Here is a 22,015-nt window from a genome sequence, read left to right on the forward strand (position 1 = left end):
CTATCTCTCCTTATCTGCTCTCCCTCCCTTCTTTCATCTCTATTCTCTCCGTGATGATACCCCTGCCATGTTGTCATGGCAACAATCGGGCCCTGATTGCTCGGTTGCTAGGCAACTGACATCACCTATAAGAGGAACATGAAGATACAAAGTCAGAGACAAATAAATGGCACAAATGTGCCTGTACATCACTGAGTGGAGTATGAGGTTGAACCCATGATGTCATTAGTTTTGTAGTGGCTTTCATTCAAAACAGTTTGGAGCCGTAAATGTCACCACAAGGTGAAGCGTTCAAGTTGAAAGACTCACAGGACAATATGGACTCGTGCTTTCTCTCAATCAAGGGTTTGCACATCAGCTGAAAATGACATTCATTATGTTGGACATATGACGAGGCCCTGCTCATGAATAACTGAGACTCTCACTACTAAATATGAAGGCCTTGACCTCAGGCAACACAGCTGTATGAAAAGAACTGCCCAGGCCAGTGTCGCTGTGTACTGTCAATGCACATCCAGCTGCTGAGACCTGAAGATAGACCAAACTTGATCCAGATCATTTTCAGACTGTAGTTTATCTACATGCCACAAGATGTCATTGTATGAAAACATTACCTCAGCAGCTGGTGTAAGAAAATGTGCACCTATTTGCAAGGCTAACGCAGGTACTATTCATATCAATGATAGAGCTGCACTCCTCGTCATTTCACTTCCTGCTCCCGTCAACTCCTTTTACGGTTCTACCCTGCCCAGCCCACTCACAAGACGACACAGTGTAATTACATAACACTCAGACTGTTTAGTGCACTCTACAGCAGTGATGTAGCTTCTGTTGATACAGGTCCCTCTTATTTGATAAGACATTGCTAAATATACATCTCGTCCTCTTTTAATTGGAGTATGTCATATAGTGTGCTGTATCTGGCCCACCATGGACAGCTCATGTTTCCCCATTAGCTTCCTCCCTCTGTGTGCGGTGGCTAAGTCTCCAGCCCAAATATCCCATGATGGATCTAATCTGTCACCTGTCATATGGACAATTTCAGGATGGATAGTGATGCTGACAGCCAAAACACTAAAATTAAATAACACAGGCTTTAAGCATGGCTCACTGTCTATTTCACCCTGGTAAAAAGGTGAAGAATGACCAAATACAGGACAAAAAGGAGAGTATGCTTACGAGCTCATGTGACGTGTGGGTCGGTCCTCAGCATGATGTACTGAATTCTTAATGCATTAGTAACTGAATGTTCAAGGTAATATAGAAAAGAAGAGCAGGCATTACTCATAGCTTCACAAAAGCATAAAAAGAAGTGATGCACAGATTGCGTTGTGTGTGTTTGCTCTATAGTTGACAGTCGGCGTGTGGGTTTACAAATAGTCAAATATGTGAACAGTTTTGGTACATTTTTAGATCAAACGTGTTCACGGTGGTCCAACTTATTCTTCTGAAACCATGACGAGCAACTTTCTAACACAGATTGAGCTCAATTTCACTGCAGGATTAATGACAATCAATGAGGCACTTTGAATATTGACAGGCGCTGCTACTTCCTGTTCAGCCGATACAAGACGCCTCTCCGCGAAGACGCTTTATTACGCGATCAGTGAACAGTTTCGTCTGCTCCTGTAGGTGTGAAGCTCTGGACTGTGTGGGTGACTGCTGCAATATGTACCTAAAAAGAAACAAAACCGAAGCCGAATTACCTGCAAAAATATAGATCCTGTCGTGAAAACGGGGAAGAATTTAGCTTGAATTTTACTTGTACAGTTACAGAACAGTGAAACAAACTGACATTTTTAAGTGGTTTTAGGTTTTTAGTGGCAGTTTACTGTAAATGGTTGCAATATCCAAGTCACCTACTTATAAACTACTAATTACTAATAAAAACGGCTAGTACTTTAGTATTCACGTCTACAAACATGTTTAAAAAGCATGTGATTCTTGTATTAATCTACTTTAAAATGACACTATTTCTAAATGTGCTCTGTCAACTGAATCTTGACTTAAAAGCATAATCGTAAAGCTTTTCAGAAATACACATAATATACAGATTTAGCTAAAATCATGATGTCCTTGTCGTGAATTATTTTACTTAAAATAGGCCACTGTTTTTCCATACTGCGGTATGTTCTCACCTGAGCTTAGATGAGTTGATACGTACCTGTCTGGTCTTTACGCGTGCGCTCAGTCACGCAAAACAGTCCTCTCCTCTATGGGGCCAAACAGGAGTGAAGTTAGAAGCGACCAAGCTCATCCATGTTTCCTCTATTTAAATACAGTTACATGAGTAGTTGATCCAAGTATAGTCACACAAAATTAAACAGATAAAAAGGGGTACTACATTGTAAGGCGTAATCACACCAGAAGCATTGCGACGTCCGCGCAGTAAAGTCAAAGTGCTCCTAAGGTATTATTACGCCTTACAATATAGTTCCCTTTTTTATCCGCTTAGAAAATCAACATGTTTTAATTTGTGTAACTAGCCTTGGATCATGTAACTACTCACGTAACCGTATTTGAATAGGGGAAACGTGGAAGAGCTTGGTCGCTTCTAACTTCACTCCCGTTTGGCCCCATAGAGGAGAGGAGGAGAGGCTTTGGCTAACACCGTCCGTGTTCTGTTTGTGTGAGCGCACGCGTAAAGATCAGACAGGTACGTATCAACTCATCTAAGCTCAGGTAAGAACATATCTCAGTATGTAAAAACGGTGGCCTGTTCCTTTAATTAAATAGATTAGCTATACAATATAAATTACAGCCAATTTCTTGTTACCAAATTGTTAGCCGACACAACATCCATGTTGTGAGAAGCCACAGTAAATCACAAAATCATAGAGGCCTTCCTTCAAACTGAGAGATGCACATTTAAAATAGTCTAAAACAAAACACATGGTAACTTAAAAAGCTACATTTTTGTTTTGATTTTCCTAATTTACTTCCGTCTATATAACAAGAGACTTATGGCCCTGTATTTGTTTTCATTCTCATTCCTAACTTTCCTAAAGCGTTTGTAGCATCCCGGTTCTCTTACAGGGGATAGTGAAGAACATATTTCACAATTTGTAGGGTCACTTTCCCAGAAACTGGGAAACTTGCCTGCAAGCTCATAAAATGTATTTAAATGCTTTATATATAATGCACATGCATTTTTCCCACACATGTGTGTTTACACAGCACTCTACCGGAAGTGTCAATACAATGGAAGTGTCAATCCTTGGGCTGGAATAAAAGACAAAAGAAAATCTGGTGTAGTGCCTATACTGTATATGACAAAGATTTACAGTTTTACATGTCTAGATTTAAGTGTGATTTTGAATCCTAATTGAGTCTTTATCTCCTGATTTAGCCTGTGTTGAGTGGAGATGTTGACAGTTTCTAAATAACAGATTATTTATATAGATATATATATGTATGTACAGTTGTGCTGAAAAATGTACCTGGCAGACTTTTAGATTTTTTTTCTGCCAAGACTTTTTTGACTTCCATATTTCACAGTAGGAATGGTGCCTACTGTGAAATATGGAGCTGGTTCGCTCCAGCAGAATAAAGTCAAGGTCCCGTTAGTGGCCATCTCAGTCTCCTGACCTCAATATCATTGAACCATTTTGGAGAGAGCTCAAACGTGCAGTTCAGGCAAGACAGCCCAGGAACTTATATACAAATTGGAGGCTTTTTGCCAAGAAGAATGGTCTGCTTTACTGTCAGGAAAAATAAAGAACTTAATCCACAACTACCACAAAAGACTCCAAGCTGTCATTGATGTTAAATGGGGAAATACACGGTATTAAAAACTGGGGTATGTAAACTTTTGATCAGGGTCATTTTGGTACTTTCTTTTTTCATTATGGTTTAAAAATGGCAAACTCAGTGGTTGTGTGAAGCCATTTATGGTGAAACAACTAACTTTGAGTGAAACAAAAAACTGTTTGCGTTATCTTTCATATTCTTTGAAAAAACTGGAAAAAAATTTTTGAAAAAATTATGCAAGTGTACAGTGGGAAGGAAAAGCAAGTACACCATTTGGAATTTCTCACATCTCTGCCTAAATTGGTTGCTAAATGTGGTCTGATCAAAATCATAAGAATGAATAAACAGTGTCTGCTTGAATTAATATCACCCAAATATTAACATTTTATCATATTTTTTTGGCCATAACATGTAAACATTCACAGGAGAGTGTGGAATAAGTGAGTATACCACCTGAATCTCACTGAACTGTAGTTTTGTAAAGAGTCCAAGATTCATCCTGATCGTTGTGAATGTCTAATCTGCAACTACAGAAAAGCAGTTATTGCTGCAAAAGAAGGATCAGCCAACTATTTAATACAAGGGTGTACTCACATATTCACATGCTGTTGTGAATGGTGAATGGTAAATGGACTCAACTTATACAGCGCTTTTCCACCTACATTAGGCACTCAAAGTGCTTTACAGCAAGGATCCACTCACCCATTCATACTCTCATTCATACACCAACGCACGCAGACACTGGGGGCAATGTGGGTGAAGTGTCTTGCCCAAGGACACAACGACCGTGTGCACTTTCAGGAGGTGGGATTCGAACCCCCGACCTTCCGATGACGAGACGACCCGCTCTACCATCTGTGCCACCGTCGCCCCGTGCAAAATATCTTTGAAAAAAATGTTTCCATTGATGATAGCATGTTGTCCAGGCCCTGAGGCAACAAAACAGCCCCACACCATGATTTTCCCTGCACCACACATCAGGGAAAAGTATGGCGCTTTTCCCTGTTTTGATGTTGATGTGCTTTTTCCTCAAAACCATCCAACTTTGGGTTAATCAGTCCACAGTATATTTTTCCAGTAGTGCAGTGGATCATCCAAGAGCTCTTTCGCAAACTAAAGTTTGAGTTGTTTGGGCGGAACACACAACGTCATGTGTGGAGGAAAAACGGATCAGCACACAAAACTCAAAACCCTATCCCCACTGTAGGGGGAAGTCTGGTGCAAGAGAATCATTGTGTGGGGTTGTTTTGTTGCCTCAGTGACTGGACAACGTGCTATCAATAGAAAAAAAAAATTCAAAGATATTTTGCAGAAAAACCTAAGACTTTCACAACAGCGTGGAATGAGTAAGTGAACCCCTGTATTAAATGGCTGGCTGATCCCTCTTTTGCAGCAATAACTGCTTTTCTGTTGTTGCAGATTAGACGCTCACGATCAGGATGAATCTTGGACCATTCTTCTTTACAAAACTGCTGCAGTTCAGGCGGTGTACTCACTTATTCCACGCTCTCCTATATACATGTTATGGCCAATAAAAATATGATAAAATGTAAATGTTTGGGTGGTATTAGTTTAAGCAGACACTGTTTATTCATTCTTTTGATTTTGTTGAAGATCTGACCACATTTTATAACAAATTTAAGCAGAATGTGTGAGAAATTCCAAACGGTGTACTCACTTTTTCCTCCCACTGTATGTAAACTTTTGAGCACAACTGTATATAATACCTCAAAATATCACAATAATATTATCACCATATTCAACAGTGATCAAATAGCATTTTCTTTCTTCACATCATGCAGCCCGAGCTCATAGCAAGACTTGCCGCTTCAGGAGTGGCTCTGCTCAGCAGTGTGTGCCCTGGGAGCCACTGGGCAGGATCAGTATCTGTGTGGCGCATTCAGGGCCCCATCGACGGACGGCCGCTCGTGCCCTTGGGCCCGGATCATTTGAGCTCTCCACTTGATCCCTAATCCTACCCCACAGCGCAGTACAGTACAGCTCACAAATACACCCAATGACATGGTACGACGAGCGGACACTTGTTTAACCGAGCCAAACGACATCTCCATCTGAAAGCAAGACTCACTGAACATATAGTGTACTGCACACTCACTTATCAATATTTATACATGTTGAAATGCGGACTTCACAGTCTCAAATGGACTCAGAAGGAGGTGGCAGTGTCCTTGTTGGGCGCCCTGCATGAAAGCAGAGCAGTAATGTGCACGTGCAACTGCCGACTCCAACTACAACGTGTCAAATGTATAATTTATTTGAAGGAGCACTAACTAGGGAAGCCTGGAAAGTGCTGAGGAGGAAGGGGGAAGAAGATAGAGACCGGAGGAGTAGAAAATGGGGTAGAAAAAGGGAGCGATAAAGGCAAAGCGGCCCAAGCTGAGGATTACAGAGGTGAAGGAGGCTGGGAGGACAAAAATGTGGAAAGAGCAAATTGGAAATGGGAGAGCAGAGGAGTGGAACGAGTGGGTGACGACAGGGCCAAGGAGATAATCAAGGAGTATAAGAAAAGAGCAAAGAACAGTCAGGAGGACAAGACAAACTGGAAGGCCTCATTTTGATGGGAATGTTGACAAATTTGGGAAGATAGGAGAAGCACATTTAGTTACTGAGCTTCTCAACCAGTCACATGTTAAACCATTCATGCTGTAAAAATGCACTCTCCTCTCTGCCGTACTGCCGCCACATCCCCTCTTACCTCTGCCACTGTGTTTATGCCACACAGGAAGATATTTCCCCAAACAACATCCCTGAACTCTGTTTTGGTTGAGCTTGCGAGTTATTCCGACTTGTCTTGTTTGAGACTGTGCTGACAGCGGTTCAAGCTGATGACTATAGCAGCATTGCTGTGGGTGGGGAATGGGGGTTTTGGTTTATGGACAACAACAAGCGCTAACAACAACAGCAACTAGGTGATACTAAGTTATGATACTGAGCATTGACATAAAAACACCCCAAATTATTGTGTTAACCTTTCTCTGAGCCTGTTTTGTGCTTAGCTAAAATAAGTGGTACTTGAGCCAATCAGCTCTAAGTACTGTGCTCAAGGCTGAGGTACTTTTCCCAAACTATTTTTTTTTGTGCTCTGTCTGTATCACTGTTGCCATTTTCCCTCTGAAAGTATATTTTTTCCATTCACCACCTCAGAGCAAGACAAGCCAAGTAATAGTTGGTGTGAAACCAAAACGATACGACCAAACATCATTAACATTTTACCATTAACAATATCAAATTGTATTTTACTGATGTGAAAACAGATCACACTGATTAGAATACATAATTGTTCTTTTGGAGATAATGCAGTACATTAGGGAAATGAGCTTTCTCTCATTTTAGTTTGATAACTTTCTTTTGCTAAAATAAGATACATTTCACAGGACTTTGTTGTTTTCCATTGCATCTAAGCTTGACCTTGTCAATTTTTGCTACATTTGTTTTGGTATAAAGAGCCTTCCTCTAAAGCAAACTGAGGTTACAAACAGAACACAACATGATGGTTGACAGTGCATCAGTGCATTCAAGGAAAACAGTGTAAAGTAGACAAAAATAACACGAATGAAATAAGTACAGACAGTAATGTTTATCCTGCTGTTCAAACAAAGTTGTAAGTGCATTGATATATATCTGTGTGACTGTGACTGCTCAAACTGCTGAGACTGTATTAAAGAGCAGTTTATCCCCCCACGGACTGAAACTCTGGGGGCACTTCCAAATTTGTAATATTTTTCTCAAACAATTTGTGGAGAGTCACTTCAACAGTTTTTTTACTAGCATTGCATAATATTATGTCAGTTCAGGAGCGAAAACAATAATTTGTTAAGTCAATTCATCTTATTTTTGCACTATAGGGGAGCTTATTAGCCAACGGGGGGGCGTTGTCTCCTACTCATGTAAAACACTCACGACTGCGCCGAGTTCCCAGTTAGTGTAAATCTAAACCAGTGGAGATATTTTAGCATGTAGTGTATCACTTAAGATGTTTTATCTTCTTGGCTAATGTCGAAGTAGTTGCCTTTCGCCGGGAAAAAGTGTATTTCTACGTTAATGCTAAATTTAAAATCTTCAATCCCACACTGCATAAAAATACAGTGTAATGTTATAAGGCTTATATTAGCTGATAATGATATCATGTAAGGTGTCATTTTTACACCTAAAGCCTTCTGTCTATCTGAATCCTGTGAGTCAGTGCTTATCATAATTAATGGGTCAATATTATTTCATGCCCCTGCTGGTCAAAGTGCTTTATGCTTTAAGTCTGTAGCTTCAAAAACACAAAAACTGCGCCCGAAATCAGCACCTGTACAAAACAACAGGGACAAGCCTTCTTCTTTGTCGTGAGTCAGTGGCATTGACAGAACATTTGCACATCGCCACCTACTGTTCTGAAGTGCACATTATGAGACCACTTTCTGGCAAAATATAAGATATTGTTTCATTTGATATTAGATACTTATTTGACCATTTTAAATTGGACAATGCTAAACTACAGTATTCTCCTCACGGTTGAATATAATAGTGTGAAGAAACTCATGGAGCCTCTCATAAAGTGACCATCTGCCTCACAATCTCTTGGCAAACACCAGCGTCTCATCGGCGGCTTTACAGTAAGTCTCCTCTCACTTGGAGATGTGCGGGTTTATGCAACTTTCCACTGAGTGCAACTGTGGTCTGCCACTTAATGTGGGCACTTTTCAGCTCTGACTCACCCACTCAAGGTAACTAGAATGCACAAAGACTAATGTCCCAAGGCTTCAGATCTGCTCACATTTACCTGATAAATATCCCAATCTTTTACACAATGCGTTAGTGGAATAGCTGCTTTGTTTATCACTGTTTGCAACATGTGAAATGTCAGAAAACACCAATCCTGCACAATCGTGGAAAACTGCCTGAATGCGATTTTTCTGACAAGTATTACTATGGCAATTAGATGTGGTGTTTGATTACTAAAATTCAAGATTCAGCTCTCAGTGGACATTTTCCACACCTCATTACATTTAAGGTACGACTAAAATATGAACTGCTAAACTTATACAGGAGTCACATGCATTCCATGTTTTTAGAGGCCTAAACTACAGGGTTATCAGGTTGCAACAACTGAAATTGACACTTTGATTGATGTGAGTCTTTGTGGTATCCTATATCTTGCTATAGTGTAATTTTCACTTAATCACTTTAAATTAAGTAGTATTTGAATCCAACATTTTAAGCAGTGTTCTGATTTTGGCACACTTTGATTACTGACTCTTACATCTACTATTGATTCATGAGGTAAATCATGGTAGACTTGACTGTATCAACGCTGTGTGAAGATCGAGATTCTTCCTCGTCTAACTTTATCTGTTTAAGCGACCGCGTTGCTACGGAAACTGAGCACCTGATAAGCAAATGAAAGTAATGTGCCACAGTTAAGAATATATTTAGGCCCATGCAATACGCAAAAAAGCCACCAGAGCAGCACTCTTCTCCTCAGCACAATTGTGGGAATAATCTCACGCTCCACACAGCTGCTCCGGCGCATACTCCTGTGCCATTTTAATTCATGCCCACTACTTCCTGAACTCAGGTGCACCGGCAACTGTAGTGCATTACCGCCCCATCTCTCTACAATCGGAGGTACAGTACAGCTCTGATTCCCATTGACAATCCCAAGGCGAGCCCGAGTGAGCGACAGGCTGAAGTGTGATGTCCACATGGGCATATGGCGAGGTCCAAAGCAGTTCAAATGCATTAGCATGCACAGTGCTCGCCGTGGTCTCTTCTCCATCGCTCTCTCTCCTATGGCACAAAGCCCCCGCAAACCAACAACCACAGATTTCACCCCACGTCCATCCACGCAGCTCACCCTCTCACAAAGCATGACCGGAAAGAGTGGGAGATGGGTCAACTGACTACTAAGGATCAAAGTCTGACAGAAGAATGTCCCAAATACGGACACGAGATCAGAACAGTGTCTTTTTTTTTGGGGGGGGGGGGTGGCGGCTTGCAGTGACAGGTGACAGAAAGACAGTAGTAGCTTACCTTTGTAGTCACAATGCAGAGGCAGTCCATGGTACTCGGAGCAAGGAATGATTCGGGGTGTATCTCAACCCCCCTCGACCCCCGGCGACCGAGGGCTGAGACCCCGCACCCCTCTCCCCCTCACACTCCGGTCCTGCCGCCGCCGTTCTGCCCCGTTTTTACCCCTCCTCGCCTGCCTTAGCGCTGGGTCCTCTCCCTTTGACTAACAACTGAAGCGGCGAGGGAACGCAGAGATGACGGGAGGGGGAGGGAGGAGGAAGAGAGAGAGCGAGAGGGAACGAGAGAGAGAGGAGATCGGAGCGAGCAGTTGGTCCTGGAATTCAGATTGAGCTAAGAAAAGGGGGATTTTTCTTTTTTTTTTTTGAATGGTCGGAAAGGATGTGTAGAATTAAGATCGATGTGGATGGAGAGAAATGGAGATGGGGTCATGGTGGGAGACGAAAAAATACAGCAGGAGGATGAGAGGAGGAGAGGAGGGGAGGGTGCATGGGGGCAGCGGAGGAGGTGTCCATGTGCGTGAAGACAGAAGGAATCAGACCGAGAGCAAATGCGCGCAGAAGAGTGTGAATTACTATGCATTATAGAAAAACACATCATTGCAGCAGCAGCGACGGGTCACGGTGTTAAAGTGACACACAAAGAACTACGCGCACTAAATGAGGGGGTGAAATAACCAAAGCCAAGCGCATTAAGAAGTTTTTTTTTTTTTTTTTTTGCTTGTTGTAGCACTCTGCAGCTGTTGCCTTAGCGATGGTGCTGCAGTTGTTGCCATGGCAATGGAGAGGCTTGTTGTTGTGGTACGGTGTGCGTTTAGCTAAAGATTGACTTAAGAGCGGGGACTTGGCTAATGCTAGAGGTGTGTGGAGGCAAGGCAAGACAACAATATTACAAATAATAAAAGCTTGATGATGCTGTATAGGCCCTAGTTACATATGCAGATTATGTCACAACATGGCAACTGCATCTCAGCAGAAGCCAAATGAGTGTCAAGACTGAGTTATGAAATGTGTTATTATTTGTTTGACACTAAAATGTTTAGGGTTCTGTTGAGTATGAAAATGATCTAAGTGCACCCTCTATAGAGCTTGGGATCATGTTATTTTCTCAGGGTCCTGGCACATTCTATAATGCAGTAATAGGGCAATATTTAACATGTAAAATACAGAGTTATTCTGCGGCTCCTTTATATTGTTTTAGCTCTGTGGTGGAGCAGCTTAGGTTTGTGACATAAGCGCCGTTTGTGTGTCTTACTCTTTCAGAAAAGCCTAAGAAATGCGATTTAAACAAAAGATACCCGATAATACAATTGAATTATTATCCTCATCACCTCAGAACATTTTGAACCAAATTGCATAATCCTGTGACAAAGTGAGCATGACTTTATTCATAGCGCTTTGAATTAAGCAGGTCCCAAAGAAGAGATTTTTGGGTCCCAGGATCAAACGAGGCTGGGTTTAAAACAGAAGATTCTGAAATTGTGATGGGTCGATGACAAAAACCAAAAAAAGGTGCATATAATATCATATCATCGCCATTATCTGACATGACTGGAAATCTAATGGACTGTTTGCTTCAGTCCCCATAAAATGGCGGCTTTCTAGTGTTGCATTCACTGTAACTTTTCATGCCAAACAGTAGGTTCATTCATTCAGAGCTGCCATGGTTCAAACCTCCTCGAATCAGAATCAATGGGTGAAGTGTCATGCCCAAGGACACACTGACAGTAGTCAATGACATCATGAGCGATTGCTGCCTGTTGTTATATATAAAAAAAAAGATAACACGGTTGCTATTTTCTTAACAGCACAGTAGTAGCTTTGTGTTGTTATAGAATAGAAAGAGCACGGGGCTGGGTAACGAGAGACGATACTTTTTCAGCTCTGTTTCTGTAATTACCGAGATATACTAGGAATACTAGGATACTAAGAAATACTTACCCTGTGTAGTAGTGTGCTGTAGTGTACATACTGCAGTAGGGTTGGGGAAAGGTTAGGGGCGAAAAAATCGGAATAAATATGATACACATATATGTGAAATGAGCATGATTTCTATTTGACATCTGCATATTTGTACCGTTTTGTAGTATGTGTTGAGTATATCGTTTTATTTTGGTTATTTTTTAGATAAGAGCGTGGCAGATTTCATTCAAACATTCAATCCAGATTATATTTTATATTCAGTATAGTGACAGTTTTTCATCATTGTCATATTAACTAACTGTTCAATTGGGAATCGTTTATTGTGGCAGAGTCTTATCTGTGCCGCACACTCTACCTTTAAGACCGCGGATCGTACCACTTACGGCTGGTGTGAAGGGGAACGTGCGCCAGGCGTCTTTGCACCATCAGTTGTGTAATTGCCTGCGCTCACCCCACTCACCACTGTGCCCACTTACTGCTCCTCTGCTCCACACTGTACTGGAGCCATGTGCAACAATGGAGCAGTTGACACAAAACACACACATTTAGTTGCTGGCAGAAGAGGCGAGAGGCTTTGATGAAACATACGCGACTCAACGGTCACAGATGGCTGATGTTATAAATATATTCATGCTTTAACCAACATTAAGCAAGTTTTAAAGAGCCTAATACTGCCTGACTTTTCTGTTACTTGCCCTGAGGTCCAAACTTTTCACTTTGATTACTCATGTTTTTTATTATCAGTGGACTTACAAGTGATTAACCACTAACAACTCTAATTGGCGCAGTGGGTCAGAGCGACTCCTGCTGAGTCCCAAGTCACACGGCGCATTTTACTCCCACTAACTCTGAGCAACTCACACTGGGTACCTGCATGTCAATTCAATTCAACAAACATTCTAAAATTACAGCTCTGATTAACATCATCAATACGCCAGTTATTGGGTCTTTATTTATAGGGCACACTTCGTGCAAAAAGCTCAATTCGATGTGTCTTAAAAGAGTAATGAAAACGCAATATTAAAAAGGTTTCAAAGAAATCCTGAAACATACTGTAGATACAATCATCAAATATAGATAAACTAGATAATAGATAGGTAGATAAAATACCTTCAGTTATCATCAGTTACCATAGGCCACACTAAAAAGAAATGGTTTTAGTCTGGATTTAAAGATTGCCGGCATTTGGGCCCGTCTCTGAAAGTCTGTCTAACATAACACTGAAACGCAGCCTCACCATGTTTAGTCCGGACTCCAGGAGCACTCCCTGATATATCACTCCCTGAACCATCCCGTTATTAGAGTACATAGGTTCATATGACGATAACATCAGATGTATTTTGATGCTAGACCATGAAGAGACTTATAGAAAAGCAAAGCTATTTTGAAACATAAAGCCACGTGCAGGGACCTGAGCACTGGACTAATGTAGTCATATTTCCTCGAGCAGCAGCGTTCTGGACGTACTGCAGGTGTCTAACAGCTCATTTAGAGAGGCCTGTGAGCTGGCCCTTACAGCAGTTTAACCTACTAGAGACACAAGCATGAATTCATCTCTCTAATGCTAATTTAGACAGTAAGGTCTTTTATTTTTTATTTTTTATTTTTTTTTATCTTGCTGAGGGTTTTGGATGGTAAAAGGCTGTTGATGATTAAAAACATTGTGGCAACATAATATCCTGCCATGAGGTAAATGTTATCACAGGTAATTGGATTCAAAATACTAAAAACTATTTTTTTTTCTCTTTAATTGAGAGATTTGTGCTAAGGTTAAAGTCACACCGTGTAGAATTTTACCCAAAAAATAAAATTGAAATACAAGCATTTATTTTATGACAGATATTTTCATCAATGAAAAATACCTCTTAAATGTACAAACAAACATGAGCCTTTGCTGTGAGCGGCTCAGCGGTCCTAAGACATGACTGTAGCTTTACCGGGAGTGGGTACGTCTCCAGCTCGTTGCCATGGAGATGTCGAGTAAAGTCAGCAGAATTTCATATTTATCCACTTATCCAAATCCGTTCTTTGATTACCCACTGAAGTAATAGCATTTTCTGTGTGGAGCTGGTCATTGGGAGAAGGTTTTGCACTGATGGCAACACCATAGTCCAAAAGGTTGCGCGGTGTACCTTTAAGGAAACGCAAATAACAGTACTACACAGTGGATTCTGCAACAAAAGCAGTTCCTTGGAAAATGGAGATTCAACATTGTCCAATCAAAGAAACAAATAGGAACCTGTGTTTTGTACATCACTTAATCTTATTACAAAATTACAAACCAAATCCAGCTCCACCAAAAATGTAATGTAACTTGAACACATTTATTCGAGAAATCCGTCTGTGGTCTAATGGTTTCAGGAGAAAAAAAAAAATCAATGTTGTTTAGTTTTGTGTTTCTCTCGGATGATAAATGATTTTCCCAAATGCGGTGTTACTGCAGAGTCCTGTTACATCTGAGGACTGCATAATTTGTAAATGTTATTTGATTTGCACTTCCCCAGTTGTTGTTCATGTTTCTTTGCGGATGCCTTGCTTTGACTGAGATGTTTGTTCATCATCCCATCTACCATAACAGAAACACTCTGTCACAATAGATTGAGACTACAGTACACGCGGCAGAGACAAAGGTCTGTGGCTCCCAGGAGAGATCTCTGATGGGGCAGACACACTGAGGACATCGACTCGAGCGATAGTTTTACAATAGCGCATAACACTAGCTCTGCACTCTAGTAATGTGGCTCCATCAGATGTTGCTGTGTTGTTGAATCTGGCTTATGGCTCTGACTGGAAAATGTTAAGGCAATTTCAGCGCGCCGGCAGCTAGTGTTACAGCTGAGTGGCTCTGCGATGGCGCTGGAGAGCAGGGGCACGATCCTCACGGCGTCCCCAACAACAGCAACGGTCCAGGGCAGAGCGAGCACCGCAAGCAGCACAGGAACAGAGACCGTTCTTTTACAATCTCGACTTTACTGGCAATCATCGTCACTATTGCCAATTAATTTAACACTCACAAATATATCAAATAGCAATTTTTCTTGCGTTTGAGATTAGATTTGTGATTTAGAGTGTTTAGAAAAACTAAAATATGAACCGTTAAATTAATAGGTTTTAACCTCTTAAAGCAGTACTAAGTAACTCATGCCTCTAGAGGCCATAAGCGCTACTGCAGGTTTTATTGCATGTTGCGTTTTTTTCTCATTAATTGTCCATGAGAGTAAATGCTACACTGACAGAAAAGACAAAGGGAGAGAGGGATATTGTACATACAATTACACAATGGAGATCATTTTTTCACTCAAACTTGGCTGTAAATACTGTTTAAGTGGCGCTAGCCCGCAGTTAGCTTTGTCCGTTAGCCTGTTAGCTTCTTCTTCGTGATTCCATTAATGTGTATTGCACCTCCGACCCGGTGCAGTGAAGTTGCAATTGTGGTTTTATGGCCAGAGACACCAGGGGGAGATGAATGACCCAAACATTCCATCAACACTTGTATTACCCCCAGAGGGACTACGGAAAGGATTTATTAAGGTAAACAAGTTACTTAGTACTGCTTTAACCCCCACCTGAACTGAGCACGTTTTCTCCAGTTTGGCTTATACCCAAATCTAAAAGCTTCTTGGAGCAAGCGTCAAAATAGCAACAAAAATTTGACGAAAACATGAAGATAAATGTACTTGTGTACTGCATGGTTTTTGATATCCTCCTCCACTATACATTACTTTACCCTTACTCATTGTAAAATACCTATATTTCAATTACCATTTGCATTTTGTTTTTTTCAGAAGGCACAGTCGGAGACACAATCCAAAAGCAGATTACTGATGTGGACATTTGCATAGAATGAGTTCATAAAGTGCTGCCTCAATACAGTATATTATGTTCGCTCATAATTGCACTCCTACTGTATGCAAATATATGTTACAACAGACATATCCATAGGCATTACAACAGTCCTCTAAGCACTTACTACATTATACATGTAGTAACTGTAGCAGATTCATGCTAATGTAGCTGACCTGTAAAGATTATGTAATGCTGCACAAGAGTTGGAAAGGCGGCTGCGAGCTTCTCTACACTCACATTTATTCCGAAAGTGGGACTATAGGTGCACAGACACTGTCAAACTTGTGATTTTTGCAGTGCCCCGGCAGTGACAGACTAAGCCGATGATTACAGCGGAGCTACATGAAAACCATATTGATTATAATTATGCAAATGAGAGAAGAGCACGCCATCATAAAGCTTGCCTCGTCCGGCTGACACCCCCACAACCATGCTGTTAAAAATGCATCAGGGTAACTAACAGAAGCCTGTCCCTGCAGACAACGCACACCGTTCTCACCAATGTGCAACTATGCATCTCCATCGTAATGATCTCGTAAAACTTCAAAAGACACTTACCCACAGATATGCTGCCTCCATCCCGGTGTCCTGCTTTACATAAGGACTCTAGACTTTGGATTCTTCTAAGCTTCCCTCTGACCAGAATATAGGCCAAGGACAACTGCTGGTCATTTAAACAGGAACCCCAAGTGGAGCAGGAAGATCAAGTGCTGAACAGAGACAGATTTCTTACAGCAGGGCACATTTCTCTTTAAAAAAAAATCACTTCACTGTAAATCTCACACACTCTACTAATTATTTTTACACCATGTAGTCATATTTATGTGAGTGCTGTTTTTTTTTTTTTTTTAAATGCATAAACACCACGCTGCATTGTTTGTCACATATTTGAGGTGCTGCTTGGTTGGATTATCCCTGTAGCAGAAACTCCCCTCGCTGGCTCCAAATGCATTCTGCTGGCACCGGCGCTGAGGCTCGAGGATGTCAAGAATACCCACATTCTCTTGAGGAGGTGACACTTTATTTTCTGTTTTGGGAAATGATTGTGGGAAAAAAAAAAAAAAACACCTTGCCGGCTGCTCCATACAGTAACTGCCTTCCTGCTGTTTTCACTACGGCGGGGGGAGTCAGCGCGGCTCTGCTAAAACCATGTTATTAACCAGTGATCATTAGTAGTGGTGGGTAGAGTAGTTCATATTTTATTGACCTGTGTTCAGGAGCAGGACCATGTTTGAACCAACCTTTCCAAACCAGCCAGCCATGCCTACTCTTCACCGAATTATGCCATATTTATTAGGACTAGGACAATATATCATCTAAAGCAGATCATCCCGGTCCTACTATTTACACTAGCCATGCCATTCAACACATTTTGTCTGAACTCTCGACCCCGCCCTCCCTTCCTATATCTGTTTTACTTCAGCGTTGATCCTTCTACTCCGAGGGGGGTCAAGAGCTGGGTACACACCCCCTCCCACAGTCTCAACCCAGCCATCGCTGATTACTCACTGTCAATGAATTCTTTAATCGCACCTTCTGTTGTGGCGTGGTCCTCGCTTGTGAAAATGTCACTTGAGGACTGAGTAACTTCTTGAGCGTTAATGCCTGTTTTCCGGCTTCAGTTTCTGAAAAAGAATAATAATGCCCTAAAAATGTCTGAAAAGAAATAAATCTGAAGAATGAGGCACATGAAACTTCTAGGCTTATTTTTGTGTTCACATGATACTTTTATCATAAAAGAGAGTAACCTCTTTTTTACTTGAAAAACATTACTCCTGCCTCTGATCATTACTGTATTTGTTTAACTTAACTAACTTTAGATTAACTTAACTTTACCTTTATCATCCACACTAGTAGAAATATCTATGGTTCACTATCACAGTCACAAAATCTCACAGAATCAGAATAGTTTTTATTGCCATTGTTTGTAAAAAGGTTCACAAACTAGGATTTTTCTCGGTGCAGACGTGCAACATAAAACATTTAACATTAAATTTAGATAAAAATAAGCTTTAAACACTTTAAACTATAAGGCTATAGATCCTATAATGCAGCAGGACAATACAATGGCAATTCAACAATAAGGTACAGTTAAGTCAGTAATAAAACATACTCCACTTGTTCAATAGATTGAGCGCATTAGGCACAAACAACCCTTATGCTCTCTGCTACAGCACCAGAGGGCATCAGTGTAAACACATGTGACGGATTTGGCCATTCTGTGCATAGCTGTGTGGTAAAGAACACTCAGAGACTTTTGCTCTCAACCACTTGCCCTCCCTGCATTTTTTACAATCCTGTTCAGCTTGTTTTGATATGCGACCATGAGAAACTCAAAGTACACAGCACTTCAACAAGACTGTGAGCTCACTCCAAAGCCTTTGAGCTTCCTGATCATTAAGCTCTATAGGTTCTTTATCTATTTTAGATGTATCAACATCGTTTCCACTTAACTTTGGATCGGCTCTGCAACTACGGAGCAGTTTAGTGCAATCGATTCATGGATATTTGACGTGAGAGAAAACCGAGAGTGCATGGACTGCTCCCAGAAACCATAGCTGCTCACCACTCTGCAACACCACCGATATATGGTGTGGTCCATTCATAGGGGTGGCAGTTTGACCTCCTGCTTTTCTTCCAGTGTGTGTAATGCTGGTGTATGAATGGAAATGTCTTTGTGGACGCTGTAGCGGGACAGTAGGGGCTTACACATGCATGAGCTTGAGTTTCTGTTGGTTTGCCACAGTGGTTTTTGTGTGCGTGTGTCTCTGGGTGATGCTCTTTCTATTACAACCGCGAAATGATAAGTAACCACTGAGTCCTCCCACTGTAAATGTGGATGAAAGATCTGTATTATTTATTGTCTTTTTCATGAACAGATGAAGAAGAATATTATTCAGTCGGATGTATCCCGTAAGGCCCTCTTCATGCAAACAGAGATGAGCTGGCAGTCCTGCTCCGCGACACCACCAGACGAAAGAAGAAATGAAACTCGTATCATCCCGAGTCTCTCTGGCTCTCCACGTCACTGCACGGTAAACATCACAAAACCAGAGTCTTGTGGGCGTCCTGTCAGCATCGTGACTAATGCACAGAGCACTAATGTTCACATAACACAGGTAACTCTCCTTAATTCTTAGTAAGTATATCCAACACATGAAGCCCATTCTGAGTTTCAGAGGCGGTTGTATACCACCTCAGTGCACTCTGTAGGCTATACTTAGCTCCATCTCCACTCGCACCCGTCACGTCACTGAGCTGGCTGTCTTCTTAGTGGAGAGAGAAAAATAACATTTGACATAATGATGAAGCAAGGCAACTTTACTGAATAAACAAGATGCTTCCTCCACAGCACGAGCTATTTACCCTCCTGCTGCAAGTAACCTTATGATTATTCTTGACAGCACCCGGCCAGCTAATTAAAAAGCACCTTGGGACCTCCGGGCCCGGTAATGCATTCACTGGTTCACTGTGGTGTGGGAAAATGCAGTGTTGCAGAGTCACCTGCTGCAGTTTTTAAGTAAATGCGTAAGGTAGGAGATATGACTTTTTCTTTTCGAGCAATGAGGTGGAAAGAGGAGCAAAACTGTTAAATGCCAAATCAGGAGGAGGGCAGCTGTAATGAAAAGAAAATCCAAAAGAAACAAGATGAGAGACAGACTTATGTAATACAAGTCTGACATTTTGGAGACAGAAATAAACAACATTACACATACATTTACATAAAAGCCATATACCATAGTCCACATCCTGTTGGATTACATAACATCTCTCTTCCACTCATGGTTTCATATTACACGGAGTTTACTGCCATCTCGTGGTCTTAATATGTATTACAAGGACAAAAAATAAAAATAATAATAATTCTGTATCAGTGACAATGAATTGAACTTACCTCAGAGTTTCACTTTTGCTCGTAAAGAGCAAAAATGATTGAGCGCAGTGAAATGGCTCTGCAGAGGTGTGAACGCTTTCTGAAGCAGCTCAGTTTGCGTTGCCTTTGTTATTATTGAATTGTGCACAACACGGATCTCCAAACAATCCTACAGCCCTTTCCAAGTAGCTCCTCAAACTTAATGCATTTCTACATATGTTTGATTGGGCATTTTAAGTGAGTGTTGCTAAATGTAGTAAAGTTCAAACGGAAAATGAATGTCATTTTCTTTAATCGTGTTGAAATACCATCTTACCGACTAATTATCGAGGGTGTACGAAGTGCAAGTAGCTCTCTGCTATTTTCTAACCTTTTTACTCCCTACGCATATGTGAGGAAAACGCTTGGAAACAGATGCTTTACATCCTACTCAAAACTCATATCAAGTCCATGAGTATTTCACTATGTTTTTTAAAAGAAATAATCCACACATTTTGTACCATATCATTTTTTTTGTTTGATATTCCACACATTTCCAAAATATGAATCTTGAAATATTTTATCTTGAAGTGGTTTCAAGACATTGAACTTACTGTTGGTTTTTGCTTCAGGCCTTGTTATTACACTCTAACCATAAGTTCGGTCAAAACATCTACATTGTTGAAAGGCAAATTCGACCATACAATTCTGGGACGTCCTGAACAATGATGAACCTATTAACATAGAAATTCACTAAACATGCCGATATTAAGTATTCACTATCTTCTTTTTGAACTGCAAAGCTTGTTTACTGTACACACCATGTTATACAGCAGTCTAGGGTTGACGGAGGCAAAGTTTACTCCTGATTGTTAGACACCTGCAGCGACTTGACAGATGCCGGTTCAACTCAGCTGTAACTCAGACTTCTTCATCCTCAAAGGCATCTGACAGAGATAGTTTTAAGTGTGACAACAAGCGCGGGCTCCTGGCTTTGCTTTCACAGTACCTTTAATGATGACGAATCAAGTTTAAGCCCCCAACGCTACGAGAAAGTAACTGATTTGAAAAGTAGTCAGCGGTACTCTCTGCTTGGATGAAAGCAGCTCACCACCCTGTGCTGTCACAATACTAACACTGTAAACTTGATATTGACATCAAGGAATCATTTTAAATACAATACAGATTTCAATACTACATTTTAAATATTACATTTTCAAGTGCATTGTTGTCCTATACGCGGAACTCTTGACTCGTACCAGGTCCACAGTCTTTTGCATTTAATTATACATTTATATATTCGGTAATATGATAAATTTTTACAGAAATGTCTGTTCTTCTGATAAAGACATGATAAAACTATTTATGAAAAATGCAATTTAGAAAAGACACTGAAGTATCAATACTTTAATAGAGCCTTTAGTTTAGAGTTTAAAGGAATAGGCCACCATTTTTCCATACTGAGATATGTTCTTACCTGAGCTTAGACGAGTTGATGCGTACCTATCTGATCTTTACGCGTGCGCTCAGTCACGCAAAAACACCAAAAATTTAGCCTCTCCTCCGCTCCTCATGGACCCAAACGGGGGTGAAGTTAGAAGCGACCAAGTTCTTCCACGTTATCCCTATTTAAATATGGTTACATGAGCGGTTACACGATCCAAGTAAAGCTAAAATATTTACAAAGTACAAGCCATCACTTTAAAATAATTGTATTCAAGTAGAACTCAGAAAGTATAACATTTTATGTAAAATAAGTACTTGGAGAACATATTCCTTGCGTACTGAGTAATTTCAAGAGTAAAAGTCAGACCATAAAAATGAGAAAAGAAGTAATTCTTTAGATAAATTACAAGCACAGTAGTGTAGCGGTTTGCGCTCGTGCTTCACAGCAAGAAGGCTTCGGGTTCGATTCCCACCTGGGCGGGGCCTTTCTGTGTGGAGTTTGCATGTTTTCCTCATGTCTGTGTAGGCTTCCTCCGGGTACTCCAGTTTCCCTAGTTTACCACTGAAAACATGTACAACAGGCCAGGATGAATGATGTGGCACAGATGTGTGCAGTCGCGCTTCTGTCTGTCTCCCCCAGAGGAAACTGAAGCAACAAAGGTAGCTTACCATCACCGAGTGCGGAGTGTATCATTGTCTCATGTAAAGCACTTTGTGACCATGTCTGTGAAAGGTGCTATATGAAAAAAGCTCTCTTCTTCTTCTTCTTCTTCTTCTTCTTCTTCTTCTTCTTCTTCTTCCTTATAGTGGAAAAAAGAAACACATTTTGTTTACTCAGTTAAAATTACTCAAGTAGAGGTGAAAAGTACATTGTTTGAAAAGTACTGCAAAAAGAACAGACACTTCAGAAAGTTCCTCAAACACATATAGTTGAGTAATTGTAACCACCCACCTCTGAACCCTAGAACCACCTGCTGGGGCCTTGAATGCAGGCCACTCACCTTTATGGTCATTCAAGGTCTTGGCTGAGCTTCTGATGGACTGTGGAATGAAGGATGAAGCCACTAACTGGGAAGTGGTGGGGAGTGTTAACTGGCCCGCTCCCAGAATACAGTCGCCACTGCCCAGGCATTCTGAGACGATCATCCACAGGAATTTGGAC

At 41.0% G+C, this 22,015-nt stretch overlaps 1 protein-coding gene across 1 annotated transcript in view; it reads right to left on the reverse strand.

The window, feature by feature from the left end:
* Positions 1-10,201, reverse strand: part of dlg4a (discs, large homolog 4a) — a 51,712-nt gene extending 41,511 nt beyond the window's left edge. Inside the window, exon 1 of the mRNA XM_079565517.1 lies at positions 9,790-10,201. Within this exon, the coding sequence (XP_079421643.1) occupies positions 9,790-9,819 (30 nt within the window). The 5' untranslated portion in view covers positions 9,820-10,201. The remainder of the gene's footprint in view (positions 1-9,789) is intronic.
* Between the last annotated feature and the right edge of the window lie 11,814 nt (positions 10,202-22,015).

The sequence above is a fragment of the Gobius niger genome (genome assembly GCF_951799975.1).
Source record: "Gobius niger genome assembly, chromosome: 11".
NCBI lineage: Eukaryota > Metazoa > Chordata > Actinopteri > Gobiiformes > Gobiidae > Gobius > Gobius niger.